The sequence below is a fragment of the Canis lupus genome, chromosome 33, assembly GCF_048164855.1.
Source record: "Canis lupus baileyi chromosome 33, mCanLup2.hap1, whole genome shotgun sequence".
Taxonomy (NCBI): Eukaryota; Metazoa; Chordata; class Mammalia; order Carnivora; family Canidae; genus Canis; species Canis lupus.
In genome coordinates, this window is record NC_132870.1 from 4257821 (window position 1) to 4277544 (window position 19724).

Genomic DNA, 19724 nt, shown 5'->3' on the forward strand with positions numbered 1-19724 from the left:
TACACTGGAATATTGGACTAACAAAAATCTGGCATAACTCCTAGTGCTTTCAGCAGAAATATTATTCTTTAAAGCTCACTTACTAGCATATCATTATCTCATTGTCATGTGGTATTTTACATGTGAAGATTTCAAAATGGAATTAAATTTATTATTTTGAAATCAAAGTAGCGCATGCTCATTGTCAAATGAGTTAGGAAAAAGTAGGGAAATACATAGCACAGATTGAAAATCACTCCACCCAGAGAAAGCTACTAACATTTTGTAGTATATCTCGTCAAGCCTTTTTCCCCTTGCATACAGTTTTTACACATATATTTTGGAATGAGGTGAAATAAATTAAAAAATAAGTTGGGATAGACTATGTTTACATATTCATATGTAACTATTTTATTTACAAGTTTATTTTTCATATATGTAAGATTATCCATCTGCTCTTTCCTCACCCCTCCAAGGGAAACAGAAGGAAAATGGCCTTCAGAACGAAGTTGTCTCAAGCAACTAAAGCCAGACTAGCTATGTTCTCTTGGACTATTTAATATTCTCAATCATCCACATGTGAACACATATGCACTATCTTCTCCAAAAGACAAGTGCAATAGTTCCTAGCACCTGCCTTTTCCGTGGCTTACTAGCAGTGAGGTGTCTCAGGGGTTATTTCAGCAATAAAGTGGCATGCTTTTAAGGAAAGCATGCATTATTTTAAGATCTAATGTGGTCAAGAAAGTGAGAATCACTATCAGATGACTTGAATAACCACTTTGGCAATGACAACCATGTTAAGTAGGTCTGAGCTTCTTCAGAAGAATACTGAAATTCATTCTGAAAAGGGGAAACTCTCCATGGGAATCTGAATTTTATTGAAATGTAGAAAAAAGAGAAAATTTTAACAGTTGTGAGGTGGTTAATTAGCTTACTGATTTTTGCTGGCAGTAATAGGGCAAAGCCCATATGATAGTAGGAGACATGTGCGACGATTGCAGAACACATAAAAAAGTCCTTCTTATCAAGAAGTAAAGTTTGGGCAGCCCAGGTGGCTCAGGGGTTTAGCGCCGCCTTCAGCCCAGGGCGTGATCCTGGAGATTCGGGATGGAGTCCCATGTTGGGTTCCCTGCATGGAGCCTGCTTCTCCCTCTGCCTGTGTCTCTACCTCTCTCTGTGTGTCTCATGAATAAATAAATAAAATCTTAAAAAAAAAAAAAAAAAAAAAAAAAGAAGTGGGGCAGCCTGGGTGGCTCAGCGGTTTAGCACCACCTTTGGTCCAGGGCCTGATCCTGGGGACCCAGGATCGAGTCCCACGTCAGATATAATATTAAAGTTCAATTTTAATCCACACTTTGAGCCAGTCTCAAAGTTCAATATATTCTATAAATGATATTTAAAATTAATTATGATTGTTCATAAGTGGTAACTAAAAGCTGTAAAAAAATTTTTTTAAATGCGCTTCTTCTACATTTGTGCTAAGATCATACCCATACTACTGAATATTTTAACATTTTTTATCCCTAAATAGTACATAACTATTGGATCTTTTCAAAGACAAGCATTGTTGGTACTTTAAGTGACTGGCTTCTACAAAGTTGATGCTGTCTGCAGTAGTTTTTTCCAAAATAGTGAGAAAAACCCTAACTTTGTTTTGCCCTTTAGAGTTCAAATGTCTTATCAATGCAGTTCTTTGACTAATGAAGTCAGTTCTTCTTGGACAGTTTTGAAATGGCCAGGATGATTCCACAGGACAAAAAATTATCCAAAGAAAGACCCAGTGCTAAATAAAATTGGATGGTATTATTACATTCTGAAAAGATCGTGCTGAAAAGCACAATCTCCATGGCTTAACAGTTCTAGAATTACACATTCCAGATTAGCAATTTCTGTTTTTTTAAAAGATACCAACCTCCATTCTTTTAATTCCTCCAACCCCTCGACCACCATAATAGGAAGCATCCACAGTTGGCCATTTCTTGGTAGGCAGAGGTTCTTCTTCCTCCTATGTAGACACAAGTTTTTAAAAATGGGTTTAATTAATTTCTTAAAATACTGTTTAGTCAGAATTAGCTCACATTTAGGGGTGTCCAGGTGGCTCAGTCAGTTAAGCATCTGCCTTGGGTTTAGGTAGTGATCCCAGGGTCCTGGGAGTTGACTTCAGCCTCCAGCTCAGCAGGGAGTCTGCTTCTCCCTCTCCCTCTCCCTCTGTGCACTCTCTCTCTCAAATAAATAAATAAAATATTTTTAAAAAAGAACTAACACACATTTAAACATTTTTTTCTGAATAATGCTATTGATATGGAAGAAATGTAGTAACAACTATATACTGGGCGTTTGGATGTACTTATGCTTATGTGCATAAATTTCAAGTGGAATTCTACAGAATATAAGGACTCCTGCCTTTCCAATTTAAGAATCTCTCTCGTTTCACCAGGTTACCAGAAATTGCTCCTCAACTATGAGCAGCATCATTTGGTTTTTTTCCAATTCTATTCATTATTTCATATTTAAAAAGATAAGACATTAAATTTAGGACAGCATTTCAAAAATCATTTCAAGTATCAACATACATGTTAAGTTAAACTGCAAAAGTGGTACTAAAACAGATTGGCAGTTAAGAGGTTTAGAGAATGCACTACTTCTATAGTTCATGTTGCTAACACAATTCTGGTTAACATATAGAGTAATACAAGAGTAATAATCATTTTGAAGAGAGTATTAATATCATTACACTTCCAGCTTGGATCCTCTAACTTTTTAAAAATAAAATAAGTAACATCAGGACTATTAGTATCTGGATAGCAAAAGTTAAGTAAATCTCTATGCAGTATTGAGCCTCATGGCCAGTGTATATTTATCAGTTTTTGAAGGTCCTATTCATTCCTCCAGCACATGAAAGAAATCATAAGATTAAAAATAACAATTAATTTTCATAAATTCAAAAGTCTAATGCATAGGTATCAGAGTTATCTAACAACAAGGTAATTGATCAAATTTGGGGATAGTATGTAAATACAGGAAAAAATATCCACATCACTTCTTAGGCACTATTTACCTGTTTTGGTGCAGGAGGTGGTGGTGGAGGAGGATCCTTGATAACCTGTCCAACAACAACAACAAAAAAATCAAATGTAAAAATTTTGGTGGCATAGGAAGGTGACAGCAAAGATGCATAAAAACAACCAGATTAGTAGCATACTGTGGTAGTGCCAAAGACGTCTCCAGTGAACTTTGTCTCTCAATGGGCATGCCTCTCCCTTTAAATGCAGGCTTGCTTGTATTTTGACTAACTAGTATTGAGATAGAAGTAGCACCTGGTGACTTCTTCAGCTAAGTCAGAAAAAGCTTTTCCATTCTCCTAATATCCTTGGGATACTCACTCTGGAGGAAGCCTGCTGTCATGTCAGGACATGACATGAGACCACCAGGCCAGAAGGAGGAAGAAACCCGGGATAACATTATGGAAAGGCTGGGTGATAGGAGAGGTGCCTGGTCAGCCCCCAGCTATGTCAGTCATCCCAGCTGACGTGACAAACATAGCTTTCTTGGCCCAGGAGGCTTGTCGAACTTTCAAATGATTCCACTACAGCTGCCCCCTGACTGCACACATGTGAGAGAACCCCCAGAGAATCTCCTAGCTGAGCCAGTCTCCACAGAACCGTGAAGACACTAAATTGTTTGAAGACACTAGGTTGCAGGGTGGTTTGGTAGGCACTGCTAGATAACAATTCACAAAACTCCTTCATTCATTTTATCTTTATGCCATAGACATATTACTACCTTTATTTTTCAGGTGAATAACAAGACCAAAATTGTCAAATACCTTGCACAAAGTTTCACTAAATTGTTCTTCTAACGTCCAAATGCAAACATTTTCCACTAGATTACCACGTCCCTTCAAACGGAGCAGGAATTTACTACTGAAATCTGCCTTCTAAGACTCATTGACTTTTTCATAAGTTTTTTTAAAGATTTTATTTATACATGATAGACATAGAGGGAGAGAGAGAGGCAGAGATACAGGCAGAGGGAGAAGCAGGCTCCATGCCGGGAGCCCGATGCGGGACTTGATCCCGAGACTCCAGGATCACGCCCCGGGCCAAAGGCAGGCAGGCGCTAAACCGCTGAGCCACCCAGGCGTCCCATCTTTTTCATAAATTTACAAGGTACAAGTTAACTTGCTTTTCAAGAGATGATAGAGAAACTAACTTATTTTCTTTCCTCACCCCTTCATCTAGAAGTAAAACAACTTTTTAACCAAGATCCTTTTCTATGAATCATTACTCAATATATTCTTTCATGAAATTGTAGATGTGGCTGATTCTTTATGTGAGAAGAATGAAGCCTGTGATCTAATCTTAAAGACCTCTATCAGCACTGTGTAGCTAACCCTTCACATCATCATAATTAAAATTATTGACCAGGAGTACCTGCATGGCTTAAACATCCAACTTGATTTTTGTTCAGGTCATGATCTTAGGGTTATAAAATCAAGCCCTGTGTGAGGCTCTGTGTTAGGTGTGGAGCCTGCTTAAGATTCTCTCTCCCTGGGGCGCCTGGGTGGCTCAGTGGTTGAGCATCTGCCTTTGACTCAGGGCGTGATCCAGGAGTCCCGCATTGGGCTCCTTGCATGGAGCCTACTCTCCTCCCTCTGCCTGTATCTCTGCCTCTTTCTGTGTCTCTCATGAATAAATAAATAAAATCTAAAAAACAAAACAAAACAAAAACAAAAACCTCTTTTCCTTCTGCCCTCCCCCAAATTAAAAAAAAGTAAAAGAAAACTATTGATCAAGTGCCAATGGCTTCTAATAATTCAAGTATACATCCAAGTCTCTAGTTTAAAGAAAATTTTTTAAAAAATTTAACTGCTTCACTTTAATGTCAAATGATTCAATTATGTTTTAAAATTTTCAAAAGTTTAATAAAACAATAATTTTGAAAATGAATATTATCAAATAATTGTTATTACTATTTAGGTATGCTACTATAATCATGGATGTGTTTTTATTTTTTATTTATTTTTTAATAGTACTTTTTTAATTTTTAAAATTTATATTATTAAATTTAAGTTCAAGTTAGTTAACATATAGCGTAATATCGGTTTCAGGGGTAGACTTTAGTGATTCATCACTTACATATAACACCCAGTGCTCATCCCAATAAGTGTCCTCCTTAATGCCCATCACCTATTTAGCCTGCCCCCCTACCACCCTCCCGTCCAGCAAGTCTGTTTGTTCCTTATTTTTAAAAATCTCTTATGGCTTTCCTCCCTATCAGATGTTTTTATCTTTCTTTCCCTTCCTCTGTGTTCATCCATTTTGTTTCTTAAATTCCATATATGAATGAAATCATATGATACTTGTTTTTCATGGACTGATTTATTTTGCTTAGCATAATACACTCCAGTTCCATCCATACTTAAAAATGGTAAGATTTAATTCTTTTTGATTGCAGTGTGTGTGTGTGTGTATATCCATTCTTCAGCTGATGGACATCTGGGATCTTTCTGTAATTTAGCTCTTGTTGATAGTGCTGCATAAACATTGGGGATCATGTGCATATTTGAGTCAGCATTTTTGTATCCCTTGGATAAATATCCAATAGTGCAATTGCTGGTTCAGAGCATAGTTCTATTTTTAACTTTTTGAGAAACCTCCATACTGTTTTCCAGAGTGGCTGCACCAGTTTGCATTCCCACCAACAGTGCAAAAGGGTTCCCCTTTCTCCACATCTTCACCAACATCTATTGTTTCCTATGTTGTTAATTTTAGCCATTCTGACTGGTATAAGTTGGTATCTCATTGTGGCTTTCATTTGTATTTCCCTAATGATGAGTGATGTTGAAAATCTTTTCATGTGTCTATTAGCCATTTGGATGTCTTCTTTGGAAAAGTGTCTATTCATGTCTTCTGCCCATTTCTTAACCAGATTATTTGGGGTATTGAGTTTGATAAGTTCTATATAGATTTTGGACATTAGATATGTCATTTGCAAATAACTTCTCCCATTCTGAAGGTTGCCTTTTTGTTTTGTTGATTGTTTCCTTTGCTGTGCAGAAGCTTTTTATTTTGATGAAGTCCCAATAGTTCATTTTTGCTTTTGTTTCTCTTCCCTCTGGAGATGTATCTATTAAGAAGTGCCTCCAGCACAGGTCAAAGAGGTTGCTGCCTGTTTTCTCCTCTGGGATTTTGATGGTTACCTATCTTACATTTAGGGTCTTTCATCCATTTTGAATTTATTTTTGTGTGTGATGTAAGTTTTCCCAACACCAGTTGTTGAGGAGATTGTTGTCTTTTTTTTTTTTTTTTTCCATTTGATATTCTTTCCTGCTTTGTTGAAGATTAGTTAGCCATGTTTCTGTAGGTCCACCTCTGGGTTCTTTGTTCTGTTCTACTGATCTATGTGTCTGTTTTTTGCCAGTACCATACTATCTTAAAGTGAAGAATTATAATACCTCCTGCTTTGCTTTGCTTTTTTCAATATGGCTTTGGCTATTCAGGATCTTTCTGGTTCCATACAAATTTTAGAATTATTTGTTCTAGCTTTGTGAAATGAGCTGGTGTTATTTTTATAGGGATTGCAGAGAATGTGTAGATTGCTTTGGGTACTATAGACATTTTAACAATATTTATACTTCCAATCCCAGAGTATGGAATGTTTTTCCAGTTCTTTGTGTCATCTTCAATTTCTTTCATAAGTGTTCTATAGTTTCCAACACAGATCTTTTACCTCTTTGACTAGGTTTATTCCTAGGTATCTTATGATTTTTGGTGCAACTGCAAATGGGATAATTCCTTGATTTCTCTTTCTGCTGCTTCATTATTGACATATAGAAATACAACAGATTTCTGTACATTGATTTTATGTCCTGTAACTTTGCTGAATTCGTGTATCAGTTCTAGTAATTTTTTGATACTCTTTCAGGTTTTCTACATGAGTATCATGTCATCTGCAAATAGTGAAAGTTTGACTTCTTCCTTGCCAATTTGGGTGCCTTTTGTTTTTTTTAATTTTTATTGTCTGATTGCTGAGGCTAGAACTTCCAGTATTATGTTGAACAACAGTGGTGATAATGGATGTCCCTGACCTTAATGGAAAAGCTCTCAGTTTTTCCTCATTGAGGATGATATTAGCTGTGGGTCTTTTGTATATGGCCTGTATGATGTTGAGATATTTTCCTTCTATCTCTACTTTCCAGAGGGTTTTTATCAAGAAAGAATGCTGTATTTTTGTCAAATGCTTTTTCTACATCTATTGAGAAGATCAAACGGTTTTTTTCCCTTTCTTTTATTAACGTAGTGTATCACATTGTTGATTTGTGGATGTTGAACCACCCCTGTAGCCCAGGAATAAATCCCACTTGATCATGGTGAATAATCCTTTATACTGTTGGATTCGATTAGCTAATATCTTGAGAACTTTTGCATCCATGTACATCAGGGATATTGGTCTATAATTCTTTTTAGTCAGGTCTTTGTCTAGTTTTGGAATTAAGGTACTGCTGGCCTTATAGAATGAGTCTGGAAGTTTTCCCTCCATTTCTATTTTTTTGGAACAGCTTCAGAAGAATAAGTATTAATTCTTCTTTAAGTGTTTGGTAGAGTTCTTCTGGGAAGTCATCAGGCCCTAGATCCTTGTTTGTTAGGAGATTTTTGATTACTGCTTCAATTTCTTTGCTGGTTATGTGTCTGTTCAAATTTTCTATTTCTTTCTCTTTCAGTTGTGGTAGTTTAAATGTTCCTAGGAATTCATCCATTTCTTCCAGATTGCCCGATTTGTTGGCATATAATTGCTCATAATATTATCTTATAATTGTTTGTATTTCTAAGGTGTTGGCTTTGATCTCTGCTCTTTCATTTGTGCTTTTATTTATTTGGGTCCTTTCTCTTTTCTTTTTGATAAGTCTGGATAGGAGTTTATCAATTTTCTTAATTCTTTCAAAGAATTAGCTCCTAGTTTCATTGATCTGTTCTATTTGATTTCTACATCATTTATTTCTGCTCTAATCTTAATTCTTTCCCTTCTTCTGCTGGTTTTATGCTTTATTTGCTGTTCTTTTTCCAGCTCCTTTAGGTGTAAGGTAAGGTTGTATATTTTAGACTTTTCTTGTTTCTTGAATAAGGCCTGTATTGCTATATACTTCCCTCTTAGGATGACCTTTGCTGCATCCCAAAGGTTTTGGACTGTTGTGTTTTCATTTTCATTTGCTTTCATGTATTGTTTTTTCTTTAATTTCCTGGTTGATCCATTCATTCTTTGGTAGGATGTTCTTTAACCTCCATGGATTTGTGGTCTTTCCAATTTTTTTTTCTTGTGGTTGACTTCAAGTTTTATAGCATTGTGGTCTGAAAATATGCATGGTATGATCTCCATCATTTTGTACTGGTCAAGACCTGATTTGTGACCCAGTATATATGATCTGTCTGGAGAATATTCCATGTGCACTCAAAAAGAATGTGTACTCTGCTGCTTTAGGATGAAATGCTCTGAAAATATCTGTTAAGTCTATCTGGTGCAGTGTGTCATTCAAAGTCAATGTTTCCTTGCTGATCCTTCTGCTTAGATAATCTGTCCATTGCTGTGAGTGAGATGTTAAAGTTCCCTACTATTATTGGATTATTATCAAGGAGTTTCTTCGAGTTTGTTATTAATTTATTTATATATCTGGCTGCTCCCAAGTTGGAGCAGCCAGATATATACAATTGTTAGATCTTATTGGATAGACACCTTTATTATGATATAGTGCCCTTCTTCAGCTCTTATTACAGTCTTTGGTTTAAAATCTAGTTTGTCTGATATAAGTATGGCTACTCCAGCTTTCTTCTGATGCCCATTAGCATGACAGAAAGATTCTCCACCCTATCACGTTCAATCTGGAGGTGTCTTTGGGTCTAAAATGAGTCTCTTGTAAGCAGCTAATTGATGGGTCTTGTTTTTTTATCCATTCCAATACTCTATCTCTTTTGATTGGAGGATTCAGGCCACTTACATTCAGAGTAATTATTGATAGGTATGAACTTAGTGCCATTGTATTACCTATAAAGTCACTGTTCTGTAGATTATCTCTGTTCCTTTCTAGTTTTTGTTGCTTTTGGTGTCTCTTTCCTGCTGAAAGGGTCCCTCTTAGTATTTCTTGCATTGGATATGTTTTTAAAAGACTGCCCTTCTTTTAAAGATATATGCTGGGCAGCCCTGGTGGCGCAGCGGTTTAGCGCCGCCTGCAGCCCGGGATGTGATCCTGGAGGCCCGGGATCGAGTCCCACGTCGGGCTCCCTGCATGGAGCCCGCTTCTCCCTCTGCCTGTGTCTCTGCCTCTCTCTCTCTCTCTCTGTCTCTCATGAATAAATAAATAAAATCTTTTAAAAAAAATAAATAAAGATATATGCTGAAAATCTTTCATATGAAATGATATGATTCTGATATTTCACCAAAATAATTTGGGGTGGGTAGGCGGATCGGATTATAGATGAAATAAAATTAGCCATAAACTGAGAATCATTGAAGTTGAAAGAGACAGGAGGGAATTCACTATTTTAGACTGTCTCTTTGTACATGTTTGAAATTTTCCATACTGAAATGTTTTAAAAATGTAATGCTATTGATAGTGTTTAGAGAACTCTTAATTTTATGTATAATATTTCATTGTTCAAATTATACTTTGGATCTAAATCTCTGACAGATCCAATCTCCACAAAGATGTGACTAGACATCTAGTCATTTAGTTAGACTACACATCAAGACATTTAGTTAGACTAAATTTCTAACTCATTCAAAAGTTTCAGTGCTACTAATAATGCCACTATTTCTATTCAGCCCTTTTATTTAATTCAACTTTATCAATAAACATAAAATTTCCATTCTTTATAGCCATTTTGAAAGATTAAAAAAAAAAACTGAACTTTTATAATTAGCCCAGAAATAAATGCCAGTGGGGGATTAAGATTTAAAATAATGCTGTAGTAAAATAAAATAAAGATTATTAAGCTACAGGTGTATTTCCTTTATAGAAAGGAAGTACCTCTCATATCATTATCAAACTGCACGTCCAAACTCAGTCAGTGAAAACCAGATCTATCAATATTTCATACTCAAAGGGATCATAAAGGCCAACTCTTCTTTCCTGTTTCTTTGAAGGAAATTATTCCTTCTAGTTGCAGTCTCAGAATGTTCACATCTATAATTTCTTCTTCTTATCTAAATGACTTTACCAAATTATTTACCATATCCAATAGATTCTTTGAAATATTTCTCTCTTTCTCTCTCTCTCTCTTTCTCCCTCACCTTCCTACCCCAGAACTCCCCTCAATCTTCCCAATGCACATAAGATTCCTTTCATATGCATAAATGCCCCATTTGTTCCCTAGCATCTATCAGAGTTGATCATTTTTAACTAGCTCCACAAAAGTGTAATTTCCATGAGTAGGAAATTTACATCTGCTTTGTTGCTCACTGTACTCCCAGGACTTAGTTAAGTGTCTGGCACAAAGTGGATTATCTATTTTGGAAGGAAGGAAGGAAGGAAGGAAGGAAGGAAGGAAGGAAGGGGTAGAGAGGAGAGAAAAAGGATGGAGGTGAAAAAGGGAGAAAAAAGAGGGAGGAAGGGACAAAGAGAGAGAGGGAAGAAGGAAGGAAGGAGAGGAAGAACAAGGGAAGAAGGAAGACTTCTTTGCATTCTATTCCCACTATTACCACCTAAAAGCATAAACTCATAATTCTTTGGACCTTAAAAATATCTAGTACATTTTTCAACTTCTCCAATTCATATTCAATCAAAACTTCAATATTCTGAAAACGTTCCACCAAGTTGTAGTCCAACTATGTTTTAATTCCTGTAATAAAGAGAAATTCACTACCTCACAAAGCAATTCATTCCATTGGCAAGGAATTCACATCATTGGAAAGATTTTCCCCCAAAAGAAGCCAAAGTTTCTGTAGTTTCCACTCTTTAGTCCTGATCCTAGGATGTGAACACACACACACACGCACACACACACACACACACACACACAAACTAATCTTTCTTCCAGAAGAGAGCAGTCTCTATTTTTGAATACTAGGATAATAACTGTGTAACTACTGAGCCCTACTCATCTGGAAACTAAACATCACTACTATTTCTCATGCAATGGTCCTAAGTTATTTGGTCATCTTAGTCCATTTCTTTAGTACACATTCATTTGGTCAATATCTCTACAGGGGTTTAAGGAAGTGATAATAACATTTTATGTGTAGCCATGCCATTATAAGTAAATGTATGGTACTCAGACCAAACAGATGCACCTCCATTAGTCTTTACTTCTATTCTACACATTTTAAGTAATAACACACTGATAACATTGATTGATAGTCGATAATTATCAAAGCTTTTTTGGCACCAAAATCCACACACTCTACTTACTTAAACTAGACATTTATCTTATTTTTCTATATCGAACCCATCCCTCATTCTAACCTGTATAATCAGGTATATTTTCCTAACAGAAGCCTAATTGTTTTCTTCTCAAAATGGGTCAATGGGTCCAATGACCACAATTGAAATCAATGAATTACTGATTTTTATTATAAGCTCCTTACAAATCATGTTTCTACTCTTAATTTTGCAGATTACCTTAAGTGCTCTCTGGAGTTCTTTCACTTGAAAAAGAACAAGGTACATCCTTCATTTCACTAAATCTGAGCACAATGTATCTGGACTCATTTTCATTTTCTTGTAAGGATTTCAAATTTACTCTGCTTATTACCTGTACATTTTGTACCAGTTTGTACAAGTATGTATTAGTATGTATTTCTGAGAACATAAACAGTATATCCCCAATCTGGTTCTATATTATATCCTCCTGAAAATTACTGAACATCTTCCTCCATGACTCATCCTTTATGTCATACTTGTCATACTCATTATCCTGCATAGCATCTAGAATTAGCATTGATATAGGCAAATGAATTTCAATTTAAAATCCTCATATAATATGGGGTGCCTGGGTGGTGTAGTTGGTTAAGCATCTGACTCTTGATTTCAGCCCAGGTCTTGATCTCAGGGTTGTGAGTTCAAGCCCTGCGTTGGAGCCCACTTAAAAATAAAAAAATAAAATAACCTAAGTCCTCATATGACCACTATTGACAAACTCACAACAGGATAATAAAAGACACCTTTGCATTTATTCCCTTTACTAGAGACTCTTTATCTGGTAACATAAGCCACAACCTGGAAAACCAAAGCTCTTTTACAGCACATTTATATGACCAGTTCTTCTATACTCATTGTTCAAATGTCTCAGTATGATGTAGTTTTGCCATCATACCCTATCTAGAAACATCCCTTTATAAGTATCTCTACTCTAGAAAAAGTAAAGATCCTTTTGCTTGCCCCAAATAAAATGACCATTTCCATGTTAAGTCCCATCCAACCTTCAGAGAACTGTTCCCCCAACCTCCTACTGCTTTATCTAGAAGCTCAAAAACTTCTAAAATATAAATGTTGCTGCACTGTTGAATCATTCATGCTTCATTAACTTGGACTTAGATGTTTATTTGGGAATTTCAATTATCCCTTAAGAATGTAGATTTCTTAAGGGCAATAATCATTTTTCCTTCTTTATAAGTATCAGCAGTGCCTAATAAAGTGCTCTGAAAATAGCAGATACTAAAAAATATGATTGACAATGACTTGAAGGAACTAGCTGAGAATGTTCACAAAGACTCATAGCCAGCCTCTAAATTTAAAGAAAAATACTGAGAAAAAATATATAAATGATAAACAGATAGATATAGGTTCCCATGAAACTAAAATATTGTTAGTTTCAAAGAAAATGAAGCATCAAATTTCTCTTTCAACCAATAAAATCAGAGAATTAATCAACTCAATGGCAGATGGGAAGTCATAGACCATCTTAAGTTTCTTCATCTAGGAAATAAATTTGATTAATTGTAGGTCATTTCTAACATAAAAATTCGGATAGAACATTAAAAAAATACATATCACAATTTTTCCACCAGGTCTTTTGATTCTATGCCTTCTCATAATTACACAGGCCATGTATCAATATACATTTGTATTCACCTTATTCCAGAAAAGAATATTAGGGTCATTTTTTCCAATAATATCTAATTAATATTATGTATGACTAAATGAATGACTTATTATGAGTTTAAATTGACTTTGAATTCTAGCAAGTATATTTTCTACATTGTTAACAATGGAAACACAGCCCTTAAAACCACATCTAAATCAAATTTTGATCAAGTAAATCAAAGGACACAGCCACCATCACAACAAACAGCTAAGGCTAAACCTTCAGAAACTGAACCAGAACCAAGGGTCATCTCTGTGCTGTAATTTATTACTATTAACAGTAATCATCATTTATTGTTGCTGCTCTATGTCACAAACATTTCTCTTATTCTCCTAATAGCCCTGTGAAGTTACTATACTTACCCCCATTTTAAATATTAAGAGGAGGGAGACTCTAATTTCAATAACTTGCCCAAGGATATACAAAGAGAAAACAGAATTAGGACTCAAATCCAGGACCCAGGTCCATCTATCTCCAAACTCTGAGTTTACCTTCTTCTGCTAAATGACATCCGTCTTTTTTTTTTTTTTTTTTAAGATTTTATTTATTTATTCATGAGAGACACAGGGAAAGAAAGAGAGGCAGAGACACAGGCAGAGGGAGAAGCAGGCTCCATGCAGGGAGCCTGATGCGGGACTCGATTCCAGGTCTCCGGGATCACACCCTGGGCCAAAGGCGGCGCTAAACCACCGAGCCACCTGGGCTGCCCAAATGACATCCTTTTAAAATAAGGTTTGAACTGCAAAGGGAAAGGATATAAAAGAAAAGGCCAAAGATGTATTGAGTAGTTAATCATTGCTAGGATGAAAAAAATAATAATAATTGCTAGAATGCATGAATGGATGGATAGATGGATGAATGGGTGGATGGATGAATAAGTAGGTAGGTAGAAATAGGTAGGTAGGTAGGTAGATAGACAAATAGATATAGATATAGATAGAGTTTGATTTAAAGCTTATACTATGAAAGATGGAGATTATCATTCCCACTTTATAGAGACATAACTTGTTAATTAATATGCCCAACATCACTGACCTAGAAATGTTGGAACAGGAAATAAAATGATTTTTATGTGATGTTTCAAAATGTTCCTCTCGGGATCCCTGGGTGGCGCAGCGGTTTGGCGCCTGCCTTTGGCCCAGGGCGCGATCCTGGAGACCCAGGATCGAATCCCACATCAGGCTCCTGGTGCATGGAGCCTGCTTCTCCCTCTGCCTACGTCTCTGCCTCTCTCTCTCTCTCTGTGACTATCATAAATAAATAAAAATTAAAAAAAAAAAAAAAAAAAAAAAAAAAAAAAAAAAAAACAAAATGTTCCTCTCTCCACTCTACTGCGGGCCTCATAAGTAACAAAAAAGGATGAAAATAATCTGAATCCATTTGGCTCAAAAGTCAAAATGGAAAAAATCTGTGTCCAACTGATATTCCTGCATTTCAGCAAAACCAGTGCAGGAAAAAAAGGAAACCTTACTGTCAGTGTAAATACTTTAAAAATAACAGTCATGAGAATCCCATTCTTGTACTAAATAGTGCAAGAACACATCCATTTCAGAAAAGGATGTATTCATATGCACCATATTTTATGAGAATTTGCAGATTTTAAAAGGCATAATATTGCCTAGTTGCCAGGATTTTTTCCACTTAGCATCCTTTAGTTCTGTATTGAAGATTCTGGAAAACACTTTCACCACTTTATGAACCATATGTAGAGTTTGATTCTCCTCCAATTTTTTTTTCATTTGTTATTATCATCATCAGGGAGGATTACATCTCATCTACTTAGCTGCTAGAATGAAGATTTCAGTTTGGAGGAGAGCCGATTTCTTAAAAAAAAAAAAAAAGTTAGCTGCTTCAGGCAACAGTCCTTTTGATCTGCTCATTAACACTTTTCAAATGTTCGAGTGATGTGGGCATTCTTTGTGCTAGAAAATGTCAGCATTGCAGCCTGCAGCCAGCTTGATGCAATCATATGTTCCAATATTCAGAAAAGAGTGAAAAGAACTGTCAACAGTGAACTGCCTTGGATTAAAAAAAAAAAAAAAAGACACTGTACAATGCCTGTAGATCAAGTAGTGTTTCAGGACGGATTCTTGCCAGTGACAAAAACAAATGCCCAATTTATCAGCAATGTCATCTAAGTGACTAAGAGCCCACACAATAAAGAAGTCACTCTTAATGTTTAGAAAAATTTTTTGAAATATGTGGGTCTTCTTTTCGGCTTCCCTTTTCTTTTTGATAAGATCAGAGAGCAAGTGTAGTGCCTTTCCTCTGAAGTGCGTAAACAAAGTTCTCTTACATTAGTATTTGGGAAGTTTTCTTCTGAATTTCACAAAGTTAGATGCTTTCATCATCTAGATCAAAATATGGTCTGAACTATCTCATCCTCCCTCTCCCTTCCTCCTTGACAGGCTCATCAGTGATCAAAGATTCCTACTTTGAACGAATAAATGGCGGGAGGTCTGGACAATAAATATAATTTAAAATGCCAAATGGGGACTGGGAAGAACAGTGTGAGTGTATATTCTGCCAAGAGTGAAGGAAAGGTCCTGCTGGCAAAGCAAATAAACTAAGACTCAGAAGAGTTCGATACCCTGTTTTGCAAATGGTGTTCTGTTGGAAAACATCACCATGGAAGCAGTAAGTACTAACAGCACACTCCATTTCAAGGAGGCAATCAAACATAAATCATTTTAATTAATGGTACAAGGAAGGCATATTAAAATTTAAATCACTTCTGTTTTATTGTGCATTCCCCCAAAAATCAGGCTACACTCAAAGTAACTCAATAAAGGCACCAAGAGCCCTCCTCAACAATAAAAAACAAGTGCAGTATAGAAGCATTATTACTATTTAGAAAGAACAGCACAGCTGTTGCTGGCTAAGAAAATGATTCCGTGGAGTTCCAGTCAGATATATCCTCATCATGAAAGCTCAACTTACTTATAAGCAAATTGGGCTTTAAAAAGATAACTTTTTAAAATTGTTTTTTAAATTAAGATTTATGAGATCTTTATGTAATGTCTTAAACGCACCAAGGAAAAACGAGCTTGCAATTTTCCCTCGAGGTTGGAGAACTTTGGCCAAGGATGCTAGAGCAAAGTGAACATTTATCATTTCCGGCATATTCAGATATTTATCTGCAGCTGTATAACACACTCTAATTGACAACATTCCAGAAAGCCTTTGTTTGCCACCTCATTAGCCTTACATCTGTAATTCTGCAGAGTGTCTGGTTATGCCAAATGATACAGCTATAGGACTGTCATTCTGCCATCCTGATAGTAAAACAAATCTGCCATAAACTCAACATACCTTCTAAGCTAAACAATGATGAAAACATCCATATTTTCTAATATTTCACTCATGATTCAGTACATGATAAGTTTTTTTTTAACCTCTCCTGCCCCCATTTTTAACTTAAGGAAAAAGGAAGGATGCAGCTGATGTCTTTGTTAACGAAAAGCAGCTGTAAAGGATGGATATGAGGATCCTCAATAAGCAGTATACAGACTCTTCAACAGATGGTGAGAAATAACTTCACACAAAAAATGAGAACTTTTCCCCTTATGGAATAGTTTGCAAACTCAACACACTCTATAATTCACTAATGATAGTGCCTAAAAATGTCTGCTTTGCATGAGGGCTCTTTTACTATGATTATTACTAGATCAAGTCTTCCAGCTATCACTGGTTTAGATTTCTTTTGTCAGTGAAAAGCCTGAGTACACAGAGGACACTATTCTGCAAAATTTTAAATGACGTTGTCTTTCTCTTTTACCCTTGAAAATATGCAGTAAAATAAACTGAAAGATTTAAAATTTTAAAGTAATCTCATAATAAAAGCACCCTGTGTGGCCAGGTTTCCTATTGTAGGGGTTTTCCATAACCTTTTTTATTCTATGCCCCTCTCTGGCAATCTGGTGAACCTCCGGATCCCTTCCCAGAATAATGAAGCTAAATTTAAATACAAAGGATTTTAAGGAATACAATTACATCGAGATATAATTATCATACCTGTAAAAAAAATCTGCAAAATTTATGATATAGAAACCTATGCTACTTCATTAATAATTCATTAAATAATGAAACACAATAGTAGGTCTGGGAGCTACCCTAAGTTTTGCAGTTATACTTATAAAAAACATTTCAAAAGTATCTGAAGAAAAAAAAAAGTATCCGAAGAACTACATGTGATATAGGGTATCTGTGATACTTATTTGTGACAAGTCTCTGGAGCTGCCAATACTTTTGTGGGTAGTAGCTTACATTTATAAGTGAAGGAAATGATAAATTTCAGTTGGAAGTAAAAAATAAAGGTTAGAAAAAATAAAGGTCAGAAAAATAAAAGTTAGAAATCCCTGTAGGGTACATCTAAAAGCAACTAGATAAAAGTTAAATTGCTTCTATTTCAGAATTTTATTACATTTAACAATTTTTATGTACTTGTATCTTTGTTCCCATTGTATAGAAGGGTGAAGGCCACATATCCTATTGTATACACATTATAAAGGATACCTTTTAAATAAAATCAGTGAAAAAAAATAAATAAATAAAATCAGTGAAAACCACACAAAGAACTAAGATTGTACCATAAAGCCACTCATGCAAAATGCTTCCCTGCAGTTGACAGAATTTTGATTAAAACTGGCAACAAGGTACTCTATATTGAAGCAGTCTTCCAGATAAAGAGATGTCAAGTGTTTCAATTTTAAGAATTAAAATAGTTCAAAGAAGGTAAGTGTTTACTGTGCAACATGCCTGGTTTACAATGATGAGTAAAATACACACAGTACTTGACTTCATGGAATTATTAGACTATAAAATGAGAGAAGTATTCAACAAATAGTCACATAAATAATTGCGCAATCTTAATTTCATTTATGTATCACCAAAAAAGTACCATTTTCTAACCTGACAGGGGAACTTTGAGGATTTTGGTTAAAATTTTAATAGAAAATTTAATTTTCTATTAAATAGAAAATAGAGGGATATTTATAACTTTGATATGTTTCTTGTTCCTGAAACCAAATTCGTACAAGTAAGGTATATGTCATAGTTTTAGAGACAGGGTATTTAGTTAAACGTTCAAGTTCTTTGCTTTTCCCTGCAGAGTGAAGGTTACTTTCTAGCTTTTAAGAGATTCAGTGGCTCAATATCTGAATATGAATGGGATGGTACTGGCCTCTTCTAGCAAATAACAAGCACCAGAGAAAGCTGTCCATGGATCCCTGTTGTCAGCGGTTCTAGCAACATATATATCTCAAATACTTTTAACAATTAGAAACCTGTTTCTTCCAAAAATTCCTTGCCTCTCTGAAACAGTAAGTTAATTAATTCTACGCAATATATAAAACATTATGCACATTTATCTTATGGTTACTCAAAACAAAACAGAAAGGTAATTCTAATTTTAAAAACTGCATACTGGGGATCCCTGGGTGGCGCAGCAGTTTGGCGCCTGCCTTTGGCCCAGGGCGTGATCCTGGAGACCCGGGATCGAATCCCACGTCGGGCTCCCAGTACATGGAGCCTGTGTCTCCCTATGCCTATGTCTCTGCCTCTCTCTCTCTCTCTGTGTGACTATCATAAATAATAAATAAAATTTTAAAAAATATTTTAAAAAAAACTGCATACTGACTTTTTTAATAGCCTAGGAACCACTGCTAACATTTTGAAAAATATTTCATTGTCTTCCATTTACAACCTCTTATACTTCCTCCGTGAGCAGTTTTTGTAATGATTGATCTGCAAACATATTACATAAGAATTGCTAAAATCAATAGCCCTAAACACTGATTGTCAACCCCGGGGAATATGAGAATCATTTAAGGACTTTGAAAGTTTCTTAATGCTGCTGTAACAAATTACCACAATTTCAATGGATTAAAACAACAGAAATTTATTTTCTCACAGCTATGGAAGTCAGAGTCTGAACTGAGTCTTATAAAGCTTATTTATAAAGCTAAATAAAGTATTGGTAGAACCGGTTCCTTGATACAGGCTACAGGGCTGTGGCTGTTGCTTGCCTCTCTAGGCTTCCGGTGATCGTCAGCATTCCCTGGCTAGTAGCTGCACCCTCCAATCTCTGCCTCTGAGGTCACACTGCCTTTTCCCCTCCTGGAGGCTAATCTGACTCTTGGGTTCTTAATTTAATCATTGCTCAATGATCCTTAATTGAATCACATCTCAAAGTCCCTTTTGCCATAGAAGATACCATTCACAGTTTCCAGAAATTAAGACCTGCATATCTTTAGGGACCATTCTTCAGCCTACTATGGGGGCTTTTCCAAATGGCACTGAATTCTGGAGAACCTCACCTGCCCAGCCCTTTCCCTTCTGGAAGAATCACCAACACTGGAAATCTTACCACTACTGCTCTGGGAGTTTCCCGTTACTTAGGGCAGGAAAAAAAAAAAAAAAAATGAGAACCACTGTCTGAAATGTAACACTGTCATTTTTGAGTTTTTCATTAGAGATCTGTGAAATTTTAATCTCTGAACAATGAACAAAGCATTTCATAAGATATTTATATAAAATATGAAATGACTGAATAACAATGTGTGACAAACATTAGAGCCTCTGTGCAGGACTTTATTTCCAGACTTTCTATCTTTAAAAGATCTCCTGAGCATATGATTCCAAGGAGGTAGACTGCTGACATAATCT

At 35.8% G+C, this 19724-nt stretch overlaps 1 protein-coding gene across 4 annotated transcripts in view; it reads right to left on the reverse strand.

Moving 5' to 3' along the window:
* The window catches only part of ANTXR2 (ANTXR cell adhesion molecule 2), a 156780-nt gene that overhangs the window by 62255 nt on the left and 74801 nt on the right, over positions 1 to 19724 (reverse strand). For all 4 annotated transcript variants that reach the window (XM_072810653.1, XM_072810654.1, XM_072810656.1 and 1 more), the window contains exons 13-14: positions 3041 to 3085; positions 1895 to 1987 (exon numbers count right to left, since the gene is read on the reverse strand). In XM_072810653.1, coding sequence (XP_072666754.1) covers positions 1895 to 1987; positions 3041 to 3085 — 138 coding nt within the window. The remainder of the gene's footprint in view (positions 1 to 1894; positions 1988 to 3040; positions 3086 to 19724) is intronic.